The sequence below is a fragment of the Bos javanicus genome, chromosome 7, assembly GCF_032452875.1.
Source record: "Bos javanicus breed banteng chromosome 7, ARS-OSU_banteng_1.0, whole genome shotgun sequence".
Taxonomy (NCBI): domain Eukaryota; kingdom Metazoa; phylum Chordata; class Mammalia; order Artiodactyla; family Bovidae; genus Bos; species Bos javanicus.
The window spans coordinates 16,976,505-17,001,629 of NC_083874.1; the positions used below are offsets into that span (position 1 = coordinate 16,976,505).

Below are 25,125 nucleotides of genomic sequence, written 5' to 3' on the forward strand. Positions count from 1 at the left end.
CAAAATCCAATTTGGTGATGTAGTCTCTGTTCTTTCTACTTCTCTTTTCTTTTAATGTTAGTATGTTGAAAGTAAGCTAGATAATTCTCTGATAAATACCTGTATTATTTATTTGTATATAATAAGAGGCTTATTTTGTTAACAAATCCTTTGAACCTGAGACAAAGTGAAAACTTTTGGCAAAACATTCCTTCAAGTGTTCAATATGATTCATTATTTGTATATATTGCAAAATGCTCACCACAATGAATCTAATTCACATCTGTCTCCATACATAGTTACACATTTTTTTCCCTTCATGATGAGAACTTTTAGGATGCACTCTCTTAGGGACTTCCCTGTTGGTCCAGTGGCTAAGACTGTGCTCTCAATGCAGGGCAGCTAGATCCCTGGTCAGGGAGCTAGATCCCACATGCCACAATAAGACCCAGCACAGCCAAATAAATTAAAAAAAATTAAAAGATCTACTCTCTAAGCAACTTTCAAACATGCAATACAATATTATTAAGCATAGTCACCACTCTGTACATTGCACCCCCCGACTTGTTTATTTTATTATTGGAAGAATGAACCTTTTGATCCCTTTCAGCTTTGTTTCAAGCAGCACTCTTGGCAATGTTGTAGGAAGGGGGACCCCTTCCAGGGCCCGAAACTGGGCTCTTGTCTAACACTTGGAAATAAATTGTCTGAGGAGACACATGTGCTGACAAAGCAAGAGATTTTATTGGGAAAGGGCACCCAGGTGGAGAACAGTAGGGTAAGGGAACCCTTTTATGGTGATGGGATTAGTTTCCGGGTTGTCTTCAGCCAATCATTCTGTCTCAGAGTCCTTTCTGGTGGTGCACGCCTTGTTCAGCCAAGATGGATGCCAATGAGAAGGATGCTGGGAGGTGGTCGGACATGTGGTGTCTCCTTTTGACATTTCCTGAACTCTTCCAGTTGGTGGTAGCTTATTAGTTCCGTGTTCCTTACCAGGACCTCCTGTCGTAAAACAACTCATGCAAATGGTTACTATGGTGCCTGGCCAGGGAGGGCGATTTCAGTCAGTGTGCATCCCCTAACAGTAACTCACTCTGTCTTGGCCACTCCTGTGAATTCTTGTGGTGAGCATCCGTGATCCGGGTGGCCTGGCTCTCTGATCTCTGTCCTTACCCTAAGCTCTGGCCATGGGCACACAATAAACTCTCAACACTAGAACCATCTATGTCTAAACCATTGTATCTCCTGAGTCTTAAAGGCCCCTCAAGAATGGAGTTTAGAGGAAGGAATTTCCTGACCCAGGAAAACTGTCTCCTGACTGTTCCCCTACCATCATTGTCTCATTATTTAATGCAGAGGAAATATCCTGGACTTCAGAATTTCTTTTTTCCTTTTGAGCATGGGGCCCATTGGCAGTAATGCATTGCCACACCCCTTCCTCCTCATTAGATGCTCAAAGAAGGGCTTGGATATCTGTCACATACAAAGATCCACATCAGTGATGCCCATCCTGCCTTTGGTTGAGATGAGTGAATGTTTTTCCATTATCCTCCAGGGACAATCCAAATAGCCAGGCTTCTTGGCTTCTGCTGCAACTCATTCTCCCTCTGGCAGAAAGACCAAGAGGGACTTATGATGCAACAGTGCTCTCTGGAGCCTCAGCTCCTAGATGATGACATCTAAGTCTGCAGAGACAGAGGAAACCCTGGTGAAACCCATGGCATGGGAATCCAGGGAGGTTTTATCAGGGACAATCCTGGAAGAAAGGTGTTGACATGCAAATGTGGTGTTGAATAAGGTTCTTCAGTCTACACACAGACCTTGGTAAGTGGGGCAGAGGACTTGGAACTCAGCCAGCCTTCTGGGGGTCTTGGGGATGCAGGCTTGATTTAGGAGTTAGGCATTAGTGGTGGGATGGAGCCAAAGAACTGATGAAATTTTCCATGGATATACTGGCTTGAGTCAATACAGGTACTTGAATGGAAAGATGGGTTCTTGTCTATTTCTTTGATATTCGCTAACTGGCAGGCAGCTATCTTATTATATTGAATACTTATTAATTCCCTGTCTGTCTTTGTTGTTATGAACCCAAGAAGGTCAGTCCTCCAGACAGCAGAAAGTCATCTCTATTGATGTGCAGTCCATGTTGAATGTCAACCCATGCTGACCTTCTAGAAAAGCTCTTGGAAGCTGCCAAGCACTGGTACCTGACCATGGTCTCAGAGCCAATGCCAGAATGACTTGTATGGCATGGGTTGGGGGCACCTTTAGCTCACTTTCTGAGGACTGGCCATCCACAAGGGTGCTTCCTCTGAGGAATTCTGAGTTCTGAGCTCCTGGGCAGAAGAGTGGAGCCTTTTCTCTAAGAAAGAGGCAACATGCAGAGTCGAGAGTGCTCAGAATTTGGACTCCTTAAGACAGATTCCAAATCCTAGCCTGCTTTCTTAACAGCTGTGTGACATTAGTTAAGTCACTCACCGTTTCTCAACTCATTTGTCAATAACATTAGTTCTAACACAATAGTGTTTCCCTCACAGAATGTGTTCATTCACCTACTGTTTATTGAACAGGATCTGCTGTGGATCGTTGAGCAGGGGTAATTGAATGTGAGGATTAAATCAACAATGTCAGTGACAGGGTTCTGATTATTAAGAGGATGAAGAGTCCAGATCTTACCTGGTCATGGTGGAGAGATGTGAGAGTTTTAAGGGCAACCAGAAAGTGAATAATGCCAGCCCCTTTCCCCAGGTCACTCAGCATCAGCAGAGGGCCCCCCAGATCAAAATTTTGGTATCATGCAGGAAAATGGGGAAAGGAAGAGTAATATACAGTTTGGAAACTTGCCAAAGGAGATCCTCTTGGACCCAAATGAGAAGCAATGTTGTGAGTCACAGTAAGATAATCCAGCTCAGATTTGAGTGAATCCTGGCTAGCTGTGCCCAGCTCTTGGAGGAGGTTGGAAATGTTTTTTTTTCCAAGAGATTTTGTAGGAGAACGAGTTTATCAAAAGCTTAGGACACAAGGGAATCACAATCAGAGTCTCCAGCCACCAAAGAACTTCAGGCTAGAGATTCCAAAAACCCAGAGGTTTAGAACCCATCTCTTTAAAGATGCATCAACAGTGGGACCACCTGGGAATCCTGGAAGGAAACGTAAGTTTGTAGGCACACAGGACTGAGTGTGTGTGAGTGTGTATAACAAATTCGAAATGTATAACTACAGTGCTTGGGAGGAGTGTGTAGAATGCAAAGGGAAAAATGGGAACTTTGGAATTGGATCCCTATGCTATGCTATGCTATGCTATGCTATGCTAAGTCACTTCAGTCGTGTCCGACTCTGTGCGACCCCATAGACAGCAGCCCACCAGGCTCCCCCGTCCCTGGGATTCTCCAGGCAAGAACACTGGAGTGGGTTGCCATTTCTCCAATGCATGAAAGTGAAAAAAAAAAGTGAAGTCGCTCAGTCATGTCCGACTCTTAGCGACCTTATGGACTGCAGCCTACCACCTCGGTCCGAGATTTTCCAGTGAGTACTGGAGGGTGGCCATCATTTCTCCGAATCGGATCCCTATTTTGTTCAAATCTTGATTCTGTTACTTGTTGCTGGACGAGTCACCAGACTTCTCTGAATATCTGCTTCTCATCCAAAAAATACAGAAAAACAGCAAGACCTATAGTCAGTGTTTCTTTTTTTATTGTTATAAAATATATATTGTTGTTCAGTTGCTCAATTGTGTCAGATTCTTTGAGGCCCTATGGACTGCAGCACACCAGGCTTCCTTCCCTGTCTTTCACAATCTTCTGGAGTTAGCTCCAATTCATACCCATTGAGTCTGTGATGCTATCTAACCATCTCATCCTCTGTTGTCCCCTCCTCCTGATGCTTTTAATCTTTCCCAGCATGAGGATTTTTCCAATACATAATTTTAATACATAAAAATTACCATTTAGACTACTGTCAGTTTAGTTCAGTTCAGTCGCTCAGTCGTGTCTGACTCTTTGCGACCCCCATGAATCGCAGCACGCCAGGCCTCCCTGTCCATCACCAACTCCTGGAGTTCATTCAGTCTCACATCCATTGAGTCAGTGATGCCATCCAGCCATCTCATCTTCTGTCGTCACCTTCTCCTGCCCCCAATCCCTCCCAGCATCAGAGTCTTTTCCAATGAGTCAACTCTTCGCATGAGGTGGCCAAAGTACTAGAGTTTCAACTTTAGCATCATTCCTTCCAAAGAAATCCCAGGGCTGATGTCCTTCAGAATGGACTGATTGGATCTCCTTGTAGTCCAAGGGACTCTCAAGAGTCTTCTCCAACACCACAGTTCAAAAGCATCAATTCTTCGGCACTCAGCTTTCTTCACAGTCCAACTCCCACATCCATACATGACCACTGGAAAAACCATAGCCTTGACTATACGGACATTTGTTGGCAAAGTAATGTCTCTGCTTTTCAATATGCTATCTAGGTTGGTCATAACTTTTCTTCCAAGGAGTAAGCGTCTTTTAATTTCATGGCTGCAATCACCATCTGCAGTGATTTTGGAGCTCAAAAAAATAAAGTCTGACACTGTTTCCACTGTTTCCCCATCTATTTCCCATGAAGTGATGGGACCAGATGCCATGATCTTCGTTTTCTGAATGTTGAGCTTTAAGCCAACTTTTTCACTCTCCACTTTCACTTTCATCAAGAGGCTTTTTAGTTCCTTTTCACTTTCTGCCATAAGGGTGGTGTCATCTGCATACCTGAGGTTATTGATATTTCTCCTGGCAATCTTGATTCCAGCTTGTGCTTCCTCCAGCCCAGCGTTTCTCATGATGTACTCTGCATAGAATTTAAATAAGCAGGGTGACAATATACAGCCTTGATGTACTCCTTTTCCTTTGGAACCAGTCTGTTGTTCCATGTCCAGTTCTAACTGTTGCTTCCTGGTCTGCATACAGGTTTCTCAAGAGGCAGGTCAGGTGGTGGTGAGGAGATACCCCTCACCTTAATCTGATTTCAGTGTTGACCATCTGGTGATGTCCATGTGTAGATTCTTCTCTTGTGTTGTTGGAAGAGGGTGTTTGCTATGACCAGTGTGTTCTCTTGGCAAAACTCTATTAGTCTTTGCTCTGCTTCATTCTGTATTCCAAGGCCAAATTTGCCTGTTACTCCAGGTGTTTCTTGACTTCCTACTTTTGCATTCCAGTCCCCTATAATGAAAAAGACATCTTTTTTGGGTGTTAGTTCTATAAGATCTTTTAGGTCTTCATAGAACCATTCAACTTCAGCTTCTTCAGCATTACTGGTTGGGTCATAGACTTGGATTACTGTGATATTAAATGGTTTGCCTTGGAAATGAACAGAGATCATTCTGTCGTTTTTGAGATCACATCCAAGTACTGCATTTCGGACTCTTTTGTTAACTATGATGGCTACTCTATTTCTTCTAAGTGATTCCTGCTCAAATTAGTAGATATAATGGCCATCTGAGTTAAATTCACCCATTCCAGTCCATCTTAGTTAGCTGATTCCTAGAATGTCAATGTTCACTCTTGCCATCTACTGTTTGACCATTTTCAATTTACCTTGATTCATGGACCTAACATTCCAGGTTCCTATGCAATATTGCTCTTTACAGCATCAAATCTTGCTTCTATCACCAGTCCCATCCACAATTGGGTGTTGTTTTTGCTTTGGCTCCATCCCTTCATTCTTTCTGGAGTTATTTCTCCACTGATCTCTAGTAACATATTGGTCACATACCAACCTGGGGAGTTCATCTTTCAGTGTCCTATCTTTTGCCTTTTCATACTGTTCATGAGGTTCTCAAGGCAAGAATACTGAAGTGGTTTGCCATTCCCTTTTCCAGTGGACCAAATTCTGTCAGACCTCTCAGCCATGACCCGACCATCTTGGGTGGCCCCACATGGCATGGCATAGTTTCATCGAGTTAGACAAGGCTGTGGTCCATGTGATCAGATTGGCTAGTTGTCTGTGATTGTGGTTTCAGTCCGTCTGCCCTCGGATGCCCTCTCTGTGCCTACCATCTTACCTGGGTTTCTCTTACCTTGGACATGGGGTATCTCTTCATGGCTGCTCCAGAAAAGCTCAAGAAAATTAGAGATACCAAGGGAACATTTCATGCAAAGATGGGCTCAATAAAGGACATAAATGTATGGACCTAACAGAAGTAGAAGATATTAAGAAGAGGTGGCAAGAATACACAGAAGAACTGTACAAAAAAGATCTTAATGACCCAGATAATCAACATGGTGTGATCACTCACCTAGAGCCAGACATCCTGGAATATGAAGTCAAGTGGGCCTTACGAGGCATCACTATGAACAAAGCTAGTGGAGGTGATGGAATTCCTGTTGAGCTATTTCAAATCCTAAAAGATAATGCAATGAAAGTGCCGCATTCAATATGCCAGCAAACTTGGAAAACTCAGCAGTGGCCACAGGACTGGAAAAGATCAGTTTTCATTCCAATCCCAAAGAAAGGCAATGGCAAAGAATGCTCAAACTACTGCACAATTGCACTCATCTCACATGCTTGTAAAGTAATGCTCAAAATTCTCCAAGCCAGGCTTCAGCAATACGTGAACTGTGAACTTCAAGACATTCAATCTGGTTTTAGAAAAGGCAGAGGAACCAGAGATCAAATTGCCAATATCTGCTGGGTCAATTGAAAAAGCAAGAGAGTTCCAGAAAAACATCTATTTCTGCTTTATTTACTATGCCAAAGCCTTTGACTGTGGATCACAATAAACTGTGGAAAATTCTGAAAGAGATGGGAATACCAGACCACCTGACCTGCTTCTTGAGAAACCTATATGCAGGTCAGGAAGCTACAGTTAGGACTGGATATGGAACAACAGACTGGTTCCAAAGAGGAAAAGGAGTACATCAAGGCTGTATATTGTCAGCCTGCTTATTTAACTACTATGCAGAGTACATCATGAGGAACGCTGGGCTGGAGGAAGCACAACCTGGAATCAAGATTTCTGGGATAAATATCAATAACCTCAGATATGCAGATGGCACCACCCTTATGGCAGAAAATGAAGAACTAAAGAGCCTCTTGATGAAAGTGAAAGAGGAGAGTGGAAAAGTTGGCTTAAAGCTCAACATTCAGAAAACTAAGATCATGGCATCCAGTCCCATTACTTTTGGCAAATATATGGAGAAACAGTGGAAACAGTGTCAGACTTTATTTTTCTGGGCTCCAAAATCACTGCAGATAGTGATTGCAGCCATGAAATTAAAAGGTGCTTACTCCTTGGAAGGAAGGTTATGACCAACCTAGACAGCATATTGAAAAGCAGAGACATTTTTTGTTGACAAAGGTCCGTCTAGTCAAGGCTATGGTTTTTCCAGTGGCCATGTATGGATGTGAGATTTGGACTATGAAGAAAGCTGAGTGCCGAAGAATTGATGCTTTTGAACTGTGGTGTTGGAGAAGACTCTTGAGAGTCCCTTGGACTGCAAGGAGATCCAACCAGTCCATCCTAAAGGAGATCAGTCCTGGGTGTTCATTGGAAGGACTGATGCTGAAGCTGAAGCTCCAATACTTTGGCCACCTAATGTGAAGGGCTGACTAATTTGAAAAGACCCTGATGCTGGGAAAGATTGAGGGCAGGAGAAGGGAACGACAGAGGATTAGATGGTTGGATGGCATCACCGACTCAATGGACATGGGTTTGGGGGGATTCCAGGAGTCAGTGATGGACAGGGAGGCCTGGCATGCTGCGGTTCATGGGATCTCAAAGAGTTGGACATGACTGAGTGACTGAACTGAACTGAACTGAAGCCATGTCTGACTCTTTGTGATCCCATGGACTGCAGCACTCCAGGCTCCCCTGTCCTTCACTGTCTCCCAGAGTTTGATCAGATTCACGTCCATTGAGTTGGTAATGCTATCTAACCATCTCATCTCATCCTCTGCCACCCTCTTCTCCTTTTGCCTTTGATCTTTCCCAGCATCAGACTCTTTTCCAATGAGTCGACTCTTCAAATCAGCTGGCCAAAGTATTGGCATATTGAAGTGTTAATTGTGAAATAGCCAGATACCCACTATACAGTCAGTGCTCAGTTGGTGTCAGCTCCTCTCAAGATGAGCATAGTGAGTGAACAGAGCAAGACTAGGTTCATTTTGACTCTTAAATAGCCCTTGACATTTTACCAGCTGGGACTGGTAAAATTGGTGACTAAGGTAATTGATTGGTTCCACATTGGCAGAAAATTGTTAAGGATTGTTAAGGATTAGTTTTTAAGTTTTTCTTTATGAAGCTGTGGAAATAGTGAGATATTCCCAGGATTTATTTAATATAATTTTAGACTGGACTGCCAGGGAAGTCCCCAGACCATCAATTTGATCCCAGTGCTTGCTCATCAGATTTCTCTTTAATCCAGATTCTCATCCAGGCTACTGGACCCAGATCTTTCTCTGTTTTCTTGCTTGGTTTGTTGATTCAACTCCATCTATTTACCAGTCCTTTTGGAATATTACTTCTGCTTTGGCCCCAGCACCACTCGGATGAGGGGTATTGAGACATTCTACTGGGGTTGTGTTCTTTGACTTGGGCCATGAAATTGGGACTGCAAGAGTCAGTGGGAACACAACTTTGTAAAGCAACTATGTGTGTGTGTGTGAGTCACTCAGTCATGTCTAACTCTTTTGATCCCACGGACTGTAGCCCACCAGGCTCCTCAGTCCATGAATGCTCCAGGCTAGAATACTGGAGAGGGTTGCCATTCCTTCTCTAGGGAATCTTCCCAACCCAGGAGTTGAACCCAAGTCTTCTACATGTCTCCTTCGAGGCAGGCAGATTGTTTTACTGCTGAAAGCAACTATACTCCAATAAAAATTAATGTTTAAAAAAAGTGAAAGTGAAGTCCCTCAGTTGTGTCTGATTCTTCACGACCCCATGGACTTGCAGCCTACCAGGCTCCTCCATCCATGGGATTTTCCAGGCAAGAGTGCAGGAGTGGATTACCATTTCCTTCTCCAGGGGGTCTTCCTGACAGAGGAATTGAAACCGGGTCTCCTGCATTGCAGGCAGACGCTTTACCATCTGAGCCACCAGGGAAGCCCATTTAAAAAAGGGGAAAAACTAAATTGCTATTATTAAAAAAAAAAAAGAGTAAGTAGGTAGCTCTTGATCAACGTGTGGCCAAGTATCTCATTCAGAGGTTCCAGTTATGGTTTTCCCATCCTATGCCTGTGACAGACATTACTAATCAATCATGCCTTTTTCTACCTATTAATCTTAGCTGTGACCTCATAGTTCTCAAGATGGCACTCCAGGCAGCCTTTACCAATCAATAGCCATTGGCACGTGGGATGAGACGTACATACCAGCCCCCACTTGGGCTTCTTGCCATGGATCTCCAGTTCTTCTTGCAGCAAAAGTATGTTGTGTAAAATACGACAGATATGAATCAGTCAGTGGCTTCTGACTTCATTCTGGTGGGGCTCTTCAGCCGCTCAGGGTCACCTCAGCTACTGTTCTTCCTGGTGGCTGTCATGTTTATCATGGGGCTTCTGGGCAACACCACTCTGCTCTTCCTGATCTTCGTGGACTCCCGGCTCCACACACCGATGTATTTTCTGCTCAGTCAGCTCTCCCTGTTTGATGTTGGCTTCCCCCTGGTCACCATCCCCAAGATGGCCTCAGACTTTCTGCAAGGAGAAGGTTCCATCTCCTTTGGGGGTTGTGCAGCTCAGATATTCTTCCTCACGCTGATGGGTGTGGCTGAGGGCATCCTGTTGGCCCTCATGTCCTATGACCGTTATGTGGCTGTGTGCCACCCGCTGCAGTATTCTCTGCTCATGAGGCGCCAGATGTGCCTGCTCATGGTGATCTCCTCCTGGCTGGCGGGTGTGCTCAATGCCTGCATCCAGACCTCCATCACTCTGCACTTCCCCTACTGTGCCTCGCACACCGTGGACCACTTCTTTTGTGAGGTTCCTGTGCTGCTGAAGCTCTCCTGTGCGGACACCTCCACCTATGAACTGGCGCTGTCCACCTCGGGAGTGCTGATCCTGGTGCTTCCCCTTTCCCTCATTGCCACTTCCTATGGCCACGTGTTGGGGGCTGTTCTACGTATGCGCTCAGAGGAGGCCCACCACAAGGCCTTCACCACCTGCTCTTCACACATCACAGCAGTGGGACTCTTCTATGGAGCAGCCGTGTTCATGTACATGGTCCCGGGTGCCTACCACAGCCCACACCAGGACAACATGGTCTCCCTGTTCTACAGCCTTATCACCCCCACACTCAACCCCCTCATATACAGCCTGAGGAACCGGGAAGTGTGGATGGCTTTGGTCAAAGTTCTCCGCAGACCTGGGCTCAGGGCAAAGTGATAGTCACAGAGGGAGCTGCGGGTGTGATCTTAGTGGTCCTCCATTCCACCCATCTCACCCAAGTACCAATTTATGGTGCAGCTGCTAAGGCCTTAGATCCAAGGCTAAGTGTCTGCCCAGCTTCTTCCCATCCCTTGAGGAGTTGGGTTCATGTTTTCTCGCATGGACTTGTGGAAAGCAATAGTAGCAGTCCTGTATTAAAAAGAAATATACTTTTAGTGTATTCTTGCCCTATTTTTAGCACTATTTACATGAATAGAAGGGGGACTTCCATTCATGGCTCAGACGGTAAAGAAATTGCCTGCAATGCAGGAGACTCAGGTTCCATCCCTGGGTCGGGAAGACACCCTGGAGAAGAGAATGGTTACACACTCCAGTATTCTTACCTGCAGACTTCATGAGAAGCCTGGCAGGCTACAGTTCATGGGGTCACAAAGAGTCTGACACGACTGAGTGACTAACACACATGCATGAATGGAAGACCCTACTTTGTAAACTTGAAATTTCCTTGTTATTGAATTGATAATTATACTAGTAATAATTAACGTTTTTGACCAATTGATCTACTGAGTAAATGTTATTTTGTCCTCATGACAGCTTTTGAGATGTAGTGACTATGATGTGTTATGTGTAAGAAAAAAGACTCAAAAAGGGAAAATAAGTCATCAGTGGTCAAACTTCCAGGAAGTGGCACAGCTGGGGCTTGAACCCATGATGTTCTGATGCCAAACTATTGTGCTATTTGACTGCTAAGCAGTGACCTGTTACCTGCCATAGGTGTGTGTGTATATGTATAAAGATGGAAAAACCATGCATATCTCCTTAACAAATGAAATATGGAGTGTTTCATTTGGAACCCTAAAAAGAAACTCCATCTTTGCTCTTAAGCCCAGCCTTGAAAACAGCTGTAAACAAGAGCAACTGAAACAAAAAAAGCCAAAGTGTAAATATTGAACATAAATCATTAGTCTGCTTCATGTTCATTAGACATCCAAACTTTATTTTGCCCTTGGTTAGATAACTAAAATAAGTGCTTGATTTTTAAAAAATAGATTTAAAACTATATATTTCCTAAAGAAATAATATTTGCTTTTCTCTTTATTTCTTCCTGCTTTCCTTGATATTCTTTTGTTCTTTTAAAAAGATTCTTCATTTTTAAAATTAAGTTAAATACTTTGCATGAGTTAAAAAATGTTTTCGGTGAAATATTTCTTCTCAATGATCTGCCTCTTGAGAAACCTATATGCAGGTCAGGAAGCAACAGTTAAAACTGGACGTGGAACAACAGACTGGTTCCAAAGAGGAAAAGGAGTACGTCAAGGCTGTATATTGTCACCCTGCTTATTTTACTTCTATGCAGAATACATCATGAGAAACGCTGGGCTGGAAGAAGCACAAGCTGGAATCCAGATTGCCGGGAGAAATATCACTAACCTCAGATATGCAGATGACACCACTCTTATGGCAGAAAGTGAAGAGGAACTAAAAAGTCTCTTGATGAAAGTGAAAGAGGAGAGTGGAAAAGTTGGCTTAAAGCTCAACATTCAGAAAACGAAGATCATGGCATCTGGTCCCATCACTTCATAGGAAAAAGATGGGGAAACAGTGGAAACAGTGTCAGACTTTATTTTTGGGCTCCAAAATCACTGTAGATGGTGATTGCAGCCATGAAATTAAAAGTTGCTTACTCCTTGGGAGGAAAGTTATGACCAACCTAGATAGCATTTTGAAAAGCAGAGACATTACTTTGCCAACAAATGTCCGTATAGTCAAGGCTATGGTTTTTCCAGTGGTCATGTATGGATGTGAGAGCTGGACTGTGAAGAAAGTTGAGCACTGAAGAATTGATGCTTTTGAACTGTGGTGTTGGAGAAGACTCTTGAGAGTCCCTTGGACTGCAAGGAGATCCAACCAGTCCATTCTAAAGGAGATCAGTCCTGGGTGTTCATTGGAAGGACTGATGCTGAAGCTGAAACTCCAATACTTTGGCCACCTCGTGCAAAGAGTTGACTCATTGGAAAAGACCCTGATGCTGGGAGGGATTGGGGGCAGGAGGAGAAGGGGACAACAGAGGATGAGATGGCTGGATGGCATTACCAACTCAATGGACATGGGTTTGAGTGGACTCCGGGAGTTTGTGATGGACAGGGAGGCCTGGTGTGCTGCGGTTCATGGGGTCACAAAGAGTTGGACACGACTGAGTGACTGAACTGCACTGAATGTATTATGTATTTTCCAGTGATTTCAATATAATAATTCTATGTATTTGGGGGGCCATTTTTTTCAGAGTGTTTAAGAAACATTAAAAGACTTGTTGGTGAAAACTGGTTTCTTGTTTTAATATACTTTATTTATTTGTTTGATGTGGACCATCTTTAAAGTCTTTATTGAATTTGTTACAAGACTACTTCTGTTTTATGTTTTGCTTTTTTAGGCCATGAGGAATGTGGGATCTTAGCTTCCCAACCAGGGATCGAATCTGAGCCCCTGCATTGGAAAGCAAAGTCTTAACCACTGGACTGCCAGGGAAGTCCATTAATGTATTTTTTAAAATTACTTTCAATTAGAGGATAATTGCTTTACAATATTGTACTGGTTTCTGCCCTACATCTACATGAATCAGTCATAGGTATAAACATGTCCTTTCCCTCTGGAAGGTCCCTCCCATCTCCTACCCCATCCCACCCCTCTAGGTAGTCACAGAGCACTGGGTTGAACTCCCTGCAGCACACAGAAAATTCCCACTGGCCATCTGTTTTACGTATGGTAATGCACATGTTTCCATGCTCCTCTCTCAATTTTCCCCATCCTCTCCTTCCCCCACTGTGTTCACAAGCCTGTTCTCCATGTCTGCGTCTCCATTGCTGCCCTGCAAATGGATTCATCAATACCTTCTTTCTAGATTCCCTATATATGCATACTGTTAAAATTGAACTATAGATCATGTATAATAGTATGTTAGTTTTAGGTGTACAATATAGTGATCCAACAATCAAATACACTGCAAAATGATCGCCGTAAGAAGTTCAGTAAGTTCTCTCACTCTCCAAAATTATTAGTGTTAATGACTGTATCTCTTGTGCTGTATATTATATCCCCATGACCTATTTATTTGATAAACAGAAGTTTGTATTTCTTAATCCCCTTCACCTAGTTTGCCCAACCCCCAACCCCCCTCCCTCTGGCAACCGCCAGTTTGCTCTGTATCTGTTTTGTTTGTTTTTAGATCCCACGTATCAGTCAGATTATACGGTATTTGTCTTTCTCTGTCTGACTTATTTCACTTAGCATAATACTGTCCTGATTCATCTGTATTGTTGCAAATGGCAAGATTTAATTTTTTTGTTGCTGAGTAATATTCCATTTTATGTACATACCACATCCTCTTTATCCATTCATCTATTTAAAAATATTTTTAGATTTTTAATTGAAGTATAATTGCTTTAAAATGTTGTGTTGGTTTCTGCCATACAACAGCCATAAGCATACATATATCCCCTCCCTCTTGAGCCTCCATCCCATCCCTCCTCCATTTGTCTATTGATAAGACATTTAGAATGTAAGTTCAAAACACTAAGTAATTCCTGAGCCCAACTGTCTTGTAGACTTTAACATAAAATGAAGAAAGATTATGGTAAATAAATATTGAGATTTACCATGAAAAGGGAAGACCATGATAGATACTGCAAAGACATGCGGGTGAAAGTCAAGTCTGTCTTTCTCAAGGACCACCACACTCTCCTTTTCTTTGGCACCAATGTAGCCTGTCTCATTGTGTTTTCAGGGCTCTTTCTTGGTTCCTCTCTCTTCCTCCCTGGCAATCCTATTGGCCCTCAAGGCCAGAGTCAGTCTCTCCTCTTACTTCTTACCATGTGCATCTGACTCTTGCTATCTTCAGAGGTTACTTGTTTCTTGCAGACAGGCTGTGAGAGATCCCAGCTGGTTCCTGGACTCCTTTATAGCTGATATGGACACCACCGGGGGTGTCAGGGCTGGTGTGCACACACCTACCCATCCTTAGGTTGGTCCAGACTTTCACCTGAACTACTTGGTGGAATTGTTGTTAAGGCATTTGTAAAATCCAAAGGACTTTCACCTTCGTGGCTGCAAGTAGGAGTCCTCGCGTTCTCTTGTTCTCCAAGGTCTCCTCCCTTTGGCTGTCACCTGAACTCACTGTCAGCCTGGAAAGGTATTCTAGTCACTGATCTCTGGAATATGCAGCTGATCAGTCTTCTTTTCCTTTTTTTTAAAAAAATAATTTTATTTACTTACTTTTGGCTGTACTGGGTCTTTATTGCTGCTCAGGCTTTTCTCCAGTTGCGAAGAGCCAGGGCTACTCTCTAGTTTCAGTGCTTGGGTTTCTCACTGTGTTGGTTTCTCTCGTGGAGCACAGGATCTAGAGCACAGGCTCAGTAGTTGCGGTGCATGGGCTTAGTTGCTCTGAGGTATGTGAGATCTTCCTGGACCAGGGATTGAACCTACTTATGCATTGGCAGATGGATTGGTTACCCCTGGACCACCAGGGAAGCTCTGGTCAGTCTTCCTGAGTGTCTAGGGCTTCAGCCAGTTTTCTGCTTGGCCTGTGTCATGGTCTCGTTTCTTCCTCTGTGAAGTTGGTGTGGAGCCCTATACCACAGTCACAGGTGTGGAACTTTGTACCAAGGTCACAGGACAAGAATCTCTGGAATTAACCAAGCTCCATAGCAAATGTTGTCATGAACATCCTGATCTAAACCAGCTAGTTCTCTGACCTTCAGATTGCAGGTTTCCCAGATAGCGCTAGAGGTAAAGAATCTGCCTGCCAATGCAGGAGACATAAGAGACTCGGATTCCATCCCTGAGTCAAGAATATCCTCTGGAGAAGGAAATGACAACCCACTCCGGTATTCTTACCCAGAGAATCCCATGGACAGAGGAGCCTGGGGGGCCACAGTCCGTGAGATCACGGAGTCTGACACTACTGAGCTTTTGAGCACACCATTACCCACCTGCAGCATCCTAAAGCGAAAACGTTAGTCACTCAGTCATGTCTCTTTGTGACCCTCTGGACTGTAGCCCACCAGGCTCCTCTGTTCATGGGATTCTCCAGGCAAGAATACTGGAGTGGGTTGCCATGCCCTTCTCCAGGGATCTTCCCAACTCAGGGATGGAACCCACGTTTCCTGTGTCTCCTGCACTGGCAAGTGGATTCTTTACCAGCTGAGACATAATACAGCATACACTTAGGTAAAGATATCACATTTTGAATGATATACTGCAATAAACTAGGAATTACAGCTTAGATTTCAAATCTTTTTTCCACATAATCCAATTTCGAGATTCTAATCACAATGATCTGTTTAAAATGCAAAACTGATCATTTACTTGAACTTTTCGGTCCTTTTCATTTTTGTCTTTGGCAGATATTTATCCTGTTGTCCTGCCCTAATAACACTGCCTTCTTTATTCCCCAATGTGTCTCAATTTGGAGAAAAAAAATTTGGTCACCTGTTTTGCAAAGCACCTACTATGTGCAAAGTGCTGGTATAGAACTTGTGGTCCAGAATTAAACAGTGCCGCTCCTATTTCCTTAGTGAAAGGAAATGGTAAGTAGAGCAAAGAGTTCATAACATCATATAGAAATAAATGCTGTGATCAACAGTAAGACAGAGAGAGACGGAGGGAGGGAGATAGTTTAAGTATGAGCATTTATTCACATTTAAGTGTTTTTTCATGTGTTCATGTACATAAACTCTTGGTGGGGAGTGGATTGTCTCCTTCCGGGGTTTGAGGGAGGCTCCTATGCATTGTAAATTCCTTCCAGGTGCACTTTTTTTGGACTTTATCTTGTTTTTTAAATTGATTTGGCTGTACTGGGTCTTAGTTGTGGCACAGGGGTTCTTGGTTGCAGCAAGTGGGATCTAGTTCCCTGACCAGAGATAGAACCCAGGCCCCCTGCATTGGGAACATGGACTCTTAGCCACGGGACTACCAATAGGATATAAAGTATATTGAAGAGGAGACTTATTTAGAAATTCACTCACCTAGTTATGAAAGTGAGAAACCTTGCAGTCTGGTTTCTGAGTCTGATACTGAGCAGGGGTCTATGGGACTCCAGGGCACAAAGCCTTTCCATGTCCCCCATTTCTTCGACTACAGGAAACAGCCTTCATTTAGCCCCCATGACCTTCCCTGAGCCCCAGTGGGCAGATTCAAGCAGTTGTTAATTAGGGAAGGGTGGGAATGCAAGACCGGGAGAAATGGTCAAGAGCGACCTTAGAGCAAGGTCTTGTGTTGTTGTTCAGTCACTAAGTCGTGTCCAACTCTTTGCCAGCCCATGGGCTGTAGCACGCCAGTCTCCTCTGTCCTCCACTATCTCCCAGAGTTTGCTCCAACTCATACCCACTGAGTCAGTGATGCTATTTAACCATCTCATCCTCTGCTGCCCCCTTCTTTTACCTTCAATCTTTCCCAGCATCAGGGTCTTTTCCAGTGAGTCAGTTCTTTGCATAAGGTAGCCAAAGTATTGGAGCTTCAGCTTCAGCATCAGTCCTTCCACTGAATATTCATGGTTAATTTCTTTGAGGATTGACTGGTTTGATTTTCTTGCTGTCCAAGGGACTCTCAAGAGTCTTCTCGAGCACCACAGACTCCTACTTACCTCACCACTAACCCAGCAGAATGCAAGCCTGTCACTCACTGCCTTGATCCTTATCACCTACCCCTGACCAAGAGCCCAGACTATAAGACCTCTCCCTATTCCCCATTGAGGGGGTGCAGTTCTTGAGGCGCTAGCCTACTCTGGTCCCTCTTTGCCTGGCAAAGGAATAAAGCCACTCTTTTTTTCTCCTTCATAACTGTCTTCATCTTTCCACTTGGCATCAGTGCACAGAAAGGCAAGATTTTGGCAGCATTACCTGCAAGCTGGAGAAGCAGAAAGCCAGTAGTAAAATTCAGTTCAAGTCTGAAGGCCTGAGCTCTGAGTCCAAGGGAAGGAAAAGGTGGACATCCCAGTTCAAGAAAAGAGAATGGATTCACCCTTCCTTCGCTTTTTTGATCCATTTGGCCCTCAGCAGAGTGGATGACACCCCGCCTCCACCTGCCCACTATCCTCCGCCACACTGGGGAGGGTGGGGTCTCTTAACTTAGTCTATGGAATCAAATGCTAATGTCTTCTAGAAATATCTTCAGGAACACACTCAGAATTAATACACAACCTGCTAACTGGGCATTCCCTAGCCCAGTCATGTTTCTCCCTATAATTAAACATCACATGTTGTATTATCCACTCAACACCAATAGAAACAGAACAAGGTGACCTAGGTGATTTTTTTAATTTAATTTTATTTTTAAACTTTACAAATTGTATTAGTTTTGCCAAATATCAAAATGACCTAGGTGATTTTATGTTTTAATTTATTTTTATTTTTTAAACTCTTCTGGGCTTCCCTGGTGGCTCAGATGGGTAAAGAATCTGCCTGCAATATAGGAGACCTGAGTTTGATCCCGGAGTTGGTAAGATCTCCTGGAGAAGAAAATGGCAATCTACTCTAGCTTTCTTCTTGGGAAATCCTAATGGACAGAGGAATCTGGCAGGCTACAGTCCATGGGGTCGCAAAGGAGTTGGACACAACTTAGCAACGAAACAACAAAATACATTCTTGTGGAAGGACTGATACATGGCTGCAGCTTAATGTTCACTCATGATTACTTTCTGCACATTGTTGGGGGTATAACTGATTATATAATTTTAAATTAAAAAAATTTTATAGGTGTATAATTGCTTTACAGTTTTGAATTAGTTTCTGCTGTACAACAACATGAATCAACCTTAAGCATACATATATCCTTTGCTTCTTGAGCCTCCCTCCTGCTCCTCCCATCCCAGCTTGCTAGGTCATCATAGAGCACCGGGCTGAGCTCCCTGTGCTATACAGCAACTTCCCACTAGCTATCTATTTCACACATGGTAGTGTACATAGGTCTGTAATTTTAAATATTTTAAAACACACGTTAAAGAAAGTAAACAGAGAGGAAATTGGTTTCTATACTATTTCTATTTACCAAAGAAATTGAAATTATTTCAAAATGTAGTCCACATCAGAATGAAGAAAAAGTTAAATCACAGTCAGTGAAATAAAGATAGTTAAGAGACTATTTAAAGGGCTTCCCAGGTGGCTCTAGTGGGAAAGAACCTGCCTTTCAGGAAATGTAAGAGAGGTGGGTTTGATCCCTGGGTGGGGTAAATCCCCCGGAGGAGGGCATGGCAGTCCACTCCAGTGTTCTTGCCTGGAGAATCCCATGGACAGAGGAGCCTGGTGGGCTGCAGTCCACAGGGTCCCAAAAGTCAGACATGACTGAAGCGACTTAGCAAATGCACAAAACACTGATTTCTTTGGAATGGCTATTGGCATAGACTTTATAGATTTTTAATAAAGATTTGGACTTTTACTGATAAACATTTAAACAGCCTCTACTTTATTGTGTTAAAACATAAGCTTATGGATATTTCAGTCCCTTGGACTGCAAGGAGATCCAGCCAGTCCATTCCAAGGGAGATCAGCCCTGGGTGTTCTTTGGAAGGAATGATGCTAAAGCTGAAACTCCAGTACTTTGGCCACCTCAGCAAAGAGCTGACTCATAGGAAAAGACTCTGATGCTGGGAGGGATTGGGGGCAGGAGGAAAAGGGGATGACAGAGGATGAGATGGCTGGATGGCATCACCGACTCGATGGACATGAGTCTGAGTGAACTCAGGAGATGGTGATGGACAGGGAGGCCTGGCGTGCTGCGATTCATGGGGTTGCAAAGAATCAGACACTGAGCCATCAGATCAGACTGAGCGACTGATCTGACCTGATCTGATGGATATTTCTGTGTATAGAAATAATTTTTTTTTGTAGAATGTATCCTGACTGAGAGTAAATGTTAAAAATGTTGGTAGAAACTGCCAACAGCACTCCCAGACACAAATGTATTACATTTTTTTCATTTACAAGAGTATCTGACAGTGTCAATAGCCTCAAATTCTCAACTTTGTGGATAAAGTTTCATAAATCTCTTCAAAGCTTTTGATGAGAGGGAGGGGTGTGTCGTCTGGATTGGGTTGTCCCCTGATTGGGTTGTCCACTCTCTTCCCCTATAAAAGGAGAATCAGAAGCAGAAGTTCCTGTACTTTCCACCAAGTCACAGGCTTTCTGCATCTCCAGAGTGGTCAGAGGACAGCACTTGGAAGACAGGGAATCCTGCATAGACCAGAGTTCCAAGCAGGCCTCTTCTGGTGAGTGTGGAATCTCTCTTGATTGCAAGAGAGTGTTCATGTATATACTTGTTTTTTTTTGCAAAGTCTTTTTAAGTTGGCAGACAATAGCTCTTAAAGAAGTTACCTTGTTGAAAGTTATTTCCTTGGTGTTAGTGTTAGGAATACTGAAGATTTCGTATATTTTTGAGTCTGAAGATTTTTTAGGATAGTAGCCCAGATTTTTTTCTTGGCATGTGGGATCTTAGTTCCTAGACCAGGGATCAAACCCCATGCAGTGGAAGCTTGGAGTCTTAACCACTGGACCACCAGGGAAATCCCAGGTTGTACATATATATTTTTTTTAAAAACAAAATCACTATGAAGTAGAAGTATTTGTCTGTGTTCTTTAAATAGGTCTCTCTGAGAAGTTGTTTTACACACTATGTGTTTAGTTTTCCTTCCTTTCTTTAAAAAAATTCAGTTCTTTGCTTCAAGAACTATTTGAACCTATTGCTTCAAATAGGTCATCAGTTTGGCCTTCCGCAATTTCTTCATCAACAATTGTCATTAATTTTTTCTCCCTTCTTACCTCTCTTCCTCCATATCTCCTTCTTTCTCTGTCTCTCTGTTGGCTTTATTGATGCTCACAATACTTAATTATACCTGAAACTATAGTAGATATGGGCTTCTCAGGTAGCTCAGCTGGTAAAGAATCCACCTGTAATGCAGGAGACCACCGTTAGACTCCTGGGTCAGGAGGTTCCCCTGGCGAAGGGATAGGCTACCCACTCCAGTATTCTTGTGCTACCCTGGTGGCTCAGACTGTAAAGAGCCTTCATGCAATGTGGGAGATCTGGGTTCAATCGCTGGGTTGGGAAGACGCCCTGGAGGAGAGCATGGCAACCTATTCCAGTATTCTTGCCTGGAGAATCCCCACAATAGTAGATATTCTTTAGTCTATAACCCTTTTTACTCATTAGGATTCAAATAAACTGGGGCAGTGACTTTAATTTAAACTCAAGGGTTTTAGTACAATGTGGCATATAATTGTTGTTCGGTGGCTAAATCATGTCTAACTCTTTGCCATCCCATGGACTGCAGCATGCCAGGCTCCCCTGTCCTTCACTATCTTCCAGAGTTTGTTCTAATTCGTGTCCACTGAGTTGGTGATGCCATCCAACCATCTCATGCTCTGTCATCCCCTTCCTCTCCTGCCTTCAATCTTTCCAAGCATCAGGGTCTTTTCAATTTTTCTTTAGATCAGGTGGCCAAAGGATTGGAGCTTCAGTTTCAGCATTAGTCCTCCCAATAGATGCTCTGTAAATGGGATGATCAAATAATTTTCCCTCCAAACTTGGGACTTCTAGATCAATGTTCAGGGATAGTGTTAATAATTATGGCAGGACAACAGAAATAAAATAAAAATTTTAGTTTCTCCCTTTAAAAATATTTTCTGAAGACAGAGATGATGGATTTAAATGAAAGGGTGTGCTGATTAGGTTTACATGTTAACCAGATTATTGTGATTAGAGGTTAAATGGATTACATAGAGAAAGGATTAGAAGCCCTAGTGCCAATTAGACAGTCTACCACAAAAGAGATTTTTATCACCATATAACTGAAGTTGAGTGAATTTATTAGAAAAGTTTAGAAAGTACTTTTTTGAGTTTGAACAGTCTTTTTCAAAAAATATATCTGAGCCCAGTCTAAGGGCAAAGTGAATAAGTGAGTCTGTCAGTGTAAACTGCTAAAGTCCACATTACTCTTCCCTTCATTGGGCATCCAACTTAGTGAGAAAATCAAGATAAAGAGATGATGTGCCTGCGTGCTAAGTTTGTGAACCCATGGACTGCAGCCTGCCAGGTTCCTCTGCCCATGGGATTCTCCAGGCAAGAAAACTGGAATGGATTGCCATGCCCTTCTCCAGGGGATCTTCCCGACCCAGGGATCGATTACATCTAACCTGCATTGGCAGGCAGGTTCTTTACTAGCACCACCCGGGAAGTCTGGATACTATACATACAATTCAAAATTGGAAACATTAATAGGGAAAGTGCAATATTAATCTTAATGACTGGATCAGGAAAGGTCACTCTGTTAAATGGTGTTTTGCAGGAGCATTGAAAGGTGCTCAAGACTGATTCGAAGGCTCCAGAGGCAGCGGCTCTGGAGGTCTGAGCCACATCACCGACTCCCTGTGGAGGTTCCTAGACCTGCCGTTCCTGGAGCAGTAGAGGGCCTCACCCCGCAGTAGAGACCTGCTGGGTCTCTGTTCATCCCGCGAGATCTCGCGTTAACCTCTGCTACTGGAAATATGGCTGCAGCGAATGAACGGGCAATGGAGAAAACTGTGAAATCTGTTCCTGTGAAGAGGGAAAAGAAAGAAAACGAACAAATCCGTAAACTCTTCATTGGTGGCTTGAGCTCTGAAACCACAGAAGAAAGTCTGAAGAATTACTACCAGCAGTGGGGAGAACTCACAGACTGTGTGGTCATAAGGGGCCTTGCCAGTCAAAAATCAAGAGGGTTTGGTTTTGTTACTTTCTCCTCCGTGGCTGAGGTGGATGCAGCCATGGCAGCCAGACCTCATTCCATTGATGGGAGAGTGGTTGACCCCAAACGTGCTGTTGCGAGAGAGAAGTCTGAAAAACAGGGGTCGCTTGTCAATGTGAAGAAGCTGTTCGTTGGTGGAATTAAGGAAGATACCGAGGAGCATCATCTTAGAGAGTACTTTGAGAAATACGGAAAAATCGATGCCATTGAGATCATTACAGATAGGCAGTCAGGCAAGAAAAGAGGCTTTGGATTTGTGACTTTTGATGACTATGATCCCGTGGATAAGATAATGTTGCAGAAATACCATGCCATCAACGGTCATCGTGCAGAAGTTGGGAAGGCTTTGTCGAGACAGGAAATGAAGGAAATTCAAGGTCCTAGAAGTAGAAAAGGAGGCCCTTTTGGTTTTAGTGTTTCTTCTAATGGGGGTGGAAATTTTGGACGAGGGCCAGGAACTAAATTTAGAGGAGAAGCTGATGGATATGGAAATGGTCCCGGATCTAGGGATGGCTGTCATGGGTATGGAGGAGGACCTGGAGGTGGGAATTTTGGAGGTTACCCTTGTTATGGAGGTGGGAATTTTGGAGGTTACCCTTGTTATGGAGGAGGAGGTGGAGAATATGCTGGTTGAGGTCCTGGGTATGGCAACCAGTGGGAATTCTCTGGAGGTGGTTATGGCAATAATTTTGGAAATTACGACCAGCAACCTTCTAATTATGGTCCAATGAGGAATGGAATCTTTGGTGTTGGCAGGAACATAGTGGCCCCATACGGTGGAGGAAATTATGGCCCAGGCGGCAATGGAGGAAGTGGGGGTTATGGAGGCGGAAGTGGATATTGAGCTTCTTCCTGTTTGCCCTGGGCTTCACTGTCTGAATAGCAGAGGATGAGAGCCCAGACATAACAGAACAGTTTCAGGTTCTTGAAATAAGGACATTAAGAAAACTCTTATCTCAGCCATGAATAAATATTTAGTGATGTGTCAGAAGACCTCAGAGCAGATTCAAAGAGTCATTTTTGTGAATGGACTGGATTATTTAAGAACATTACCTTCCTGTGGAGGAAAAATTGTGAAAAAAACTGACTTTGAGACAGTTTCCTAGCTTCTTAACTGTTTATTTCTAGTGAGTGTAGAAGTATTCCTTCTTTGATAATGTTAAATGTGTAAGTTTCAGGTGACATGTGAAACCTTTAAAATGTTTTTTTCTCAAAGTTTTGAAACTATTAGCCAGAATCAGCACAATAGACAGAATGTTGTTCCTTTTATTGGAAAAATAAAAATATATTAAACTTGAAAAAAAAATAAAAATAAAACTGTCTGTAGAGTTAAGAAGCAGTTGTACTTTTATGATTTAATAAAATAATTCTAAAAGAAAAGCAGTTGTAATTTGTCCTTTTTCATTTATAACTTTTTCACTTTAAAATTTTTATCTTTAAGTAATTTTTTTCTACTTTATGAGGTATTATTGATATATACTATTTAATTTACTGTTTATTTTTAGCAGCTTCCCAGGTGGCATCAGTTCAGTTCAGTCAAGTAGTCATGTCCGACTCTTTGCGACTCCATGAATCGAAGCACGCCAGGCCTCCCTGTCCATCACCAACTCCCGGAGTTCACTCAGACTCACGTCCATTGAGTCAGTGATGCCATCCAGCCATCTCATCCTCTGTGATCCCCTTCTCCTCCTGCCCTCAATCCCTCCCAGCATCAGAGTCTTTCCCAATGAGTCAACTCTTCGCATGAGGTGGCCAAAGTACTGGAGTTTCAGCTTCAGCATCAGTCCTTCCAAAGAACACCCAGGACTGATCTCCTTTAGAATGGACTGGCTGGAACTCCTTGCAGTCCAAGGGACTCTCAAGAGTCTTCTCCAACACCACAGTTCAAAAGCATCAGTTCTTTGACGCTCAGGCTTCTTCACAGTCCAACTCTCACATCCATACATGACCACTGGAAAAACCATGGCCTTGACTAGATGGACCTGTTGGAGTTTCATCCACACCTGGGCCAGAACTGGAGGCCCTGAGCCTCTGGGCCTGGCTTCACGGTGGCCACAGAGATTCAGGGGGCACTGGGAGCCAGAGGAAACTGCCACCAGCTGGCTGCTAATCCTGGCTGCTGTGTGGTGAGCACTGGGGTGCCGGGCTGAGGGGGTCCAGGCTCCTGCACACCGCTGCTCTTGCTGGATTCTAGAGGCCGGCACGTGGGGGCCAGCAGACCAGACTCCCCATGGCCCAGGCCTGGACCAAGGTCACACGGCTGAGCAGTGCCAGAACCGGAGCCCAAGCCCGGGCTGCAGGGCCACCAGCCTCCGCTCCACACGGGCCCAGGGTGCCCATGTCCTCTCTCCTGACTCCAGGTGAAGCCAGAGGTCCTCAGCCACCCCGAGCAGTTCTCGCTGATCTACTCAAGACACCCCTTCATTGTGCCTGGTGGGCGCTTTGTGGAGTTCTACTACTGGGACTCCTACTGGGTGATGGAGGGTCTACTCCTCTCTGAGATGCCCGAGACAGTGAAGGGCATGCTGCAGAACTTCCTGGACCTGGTGCAGATGTACGGACACGTCCCCAACGGGGCCCGCGTGTACTACCTGCAGCGGAGCCAGTTAAAAAATAAAAATAAAAAAAAATAAAAAATAAAATAAAAAAAATTAAATCTGTGGAAGAAGGCATTTAAATTATAACTGATATTAAGGAATTAAGTAACTAAGAAGGTTTTGATTCCAAGATAAGACTGATTTAGTAAGCTTCAAGACAGTTCAAGAGCAAACAGTCAAACAAAAGCACAGAGTGAAAAATAGACAAGACAGAGCTAAAAGATAAGTGGGAAGTGATGAAGAGTGGACTAGAGAGAAGGTGGGGAGGAATTGATATCACAAGTGAAAATACATGCAAGCATGTTCCAAATGGATGAAATACATCAACCCACAGATGTAAGTAACTCAACGTCCTTTGAGCAAAAAATAAAACAAAACAAAAACAAAAACACAGGGGAAAGAATGAGATACACTATGGTCTCA

General features: G+C 43.6%; 2 protein-coding genes across 2 annotated transcripts in view; both read left to right on the plus strand.

Annotated features, from left to right (window-relative positions):
- Positions 1 to 23,205, plus strand: part of LOC133250776 (heterogeneous nuclear ribonucleoproteins A2/B1-like) — a 25,871-nt gene extending 2,666 nt beyond the window's left edge. The window contains exons 2-3 of the mRNA XM_061422405.1: positions 19,460 to 19,591; positions 21,668 to 23,205. Coding sequence (XP_061278389.1) covers positions 21,867 to 22,739 — 873 coding nt within the window. The 5' untranslated portion in view covers positions 19,460 to 19,591; positions 21,668 to 21,866 and the 3' untranslated portion in view covers positions 22,740 to 23,205. The remainder of the gene's footprint in view (positions 1 to 19,459; positions 19,592 to 21,667) is intronic.
- LOC133251983 (olfactory receptor 2Z1) lies at positions 9,211 to 10,653 on the plus strand. Its single transcript, XM_061424752.1, has one exon. It carries the CDS (start codon positions 9,400 to 9,402, stop codon positions 10,330 to 10,332), a length of 933 nt encoding a protein of 310 aa, XP_061280736.1. The 5' UTR covers positions 9,211 to 9,399; the 3' UTR covers positions 10,333 to 10,653.
- Positions 23,206 to 25,125: the final 1,920 nt, after the last annotated feature.

Coding starts and splice junctions, on each gene's coding strand:
- LOC133251983 (XM_061424752.1), top strand. CDS start 9,400: ATGAATCAGTCAGTGGCTTCTGACTTCATTCTGGTGGGGCTCTTCAGC.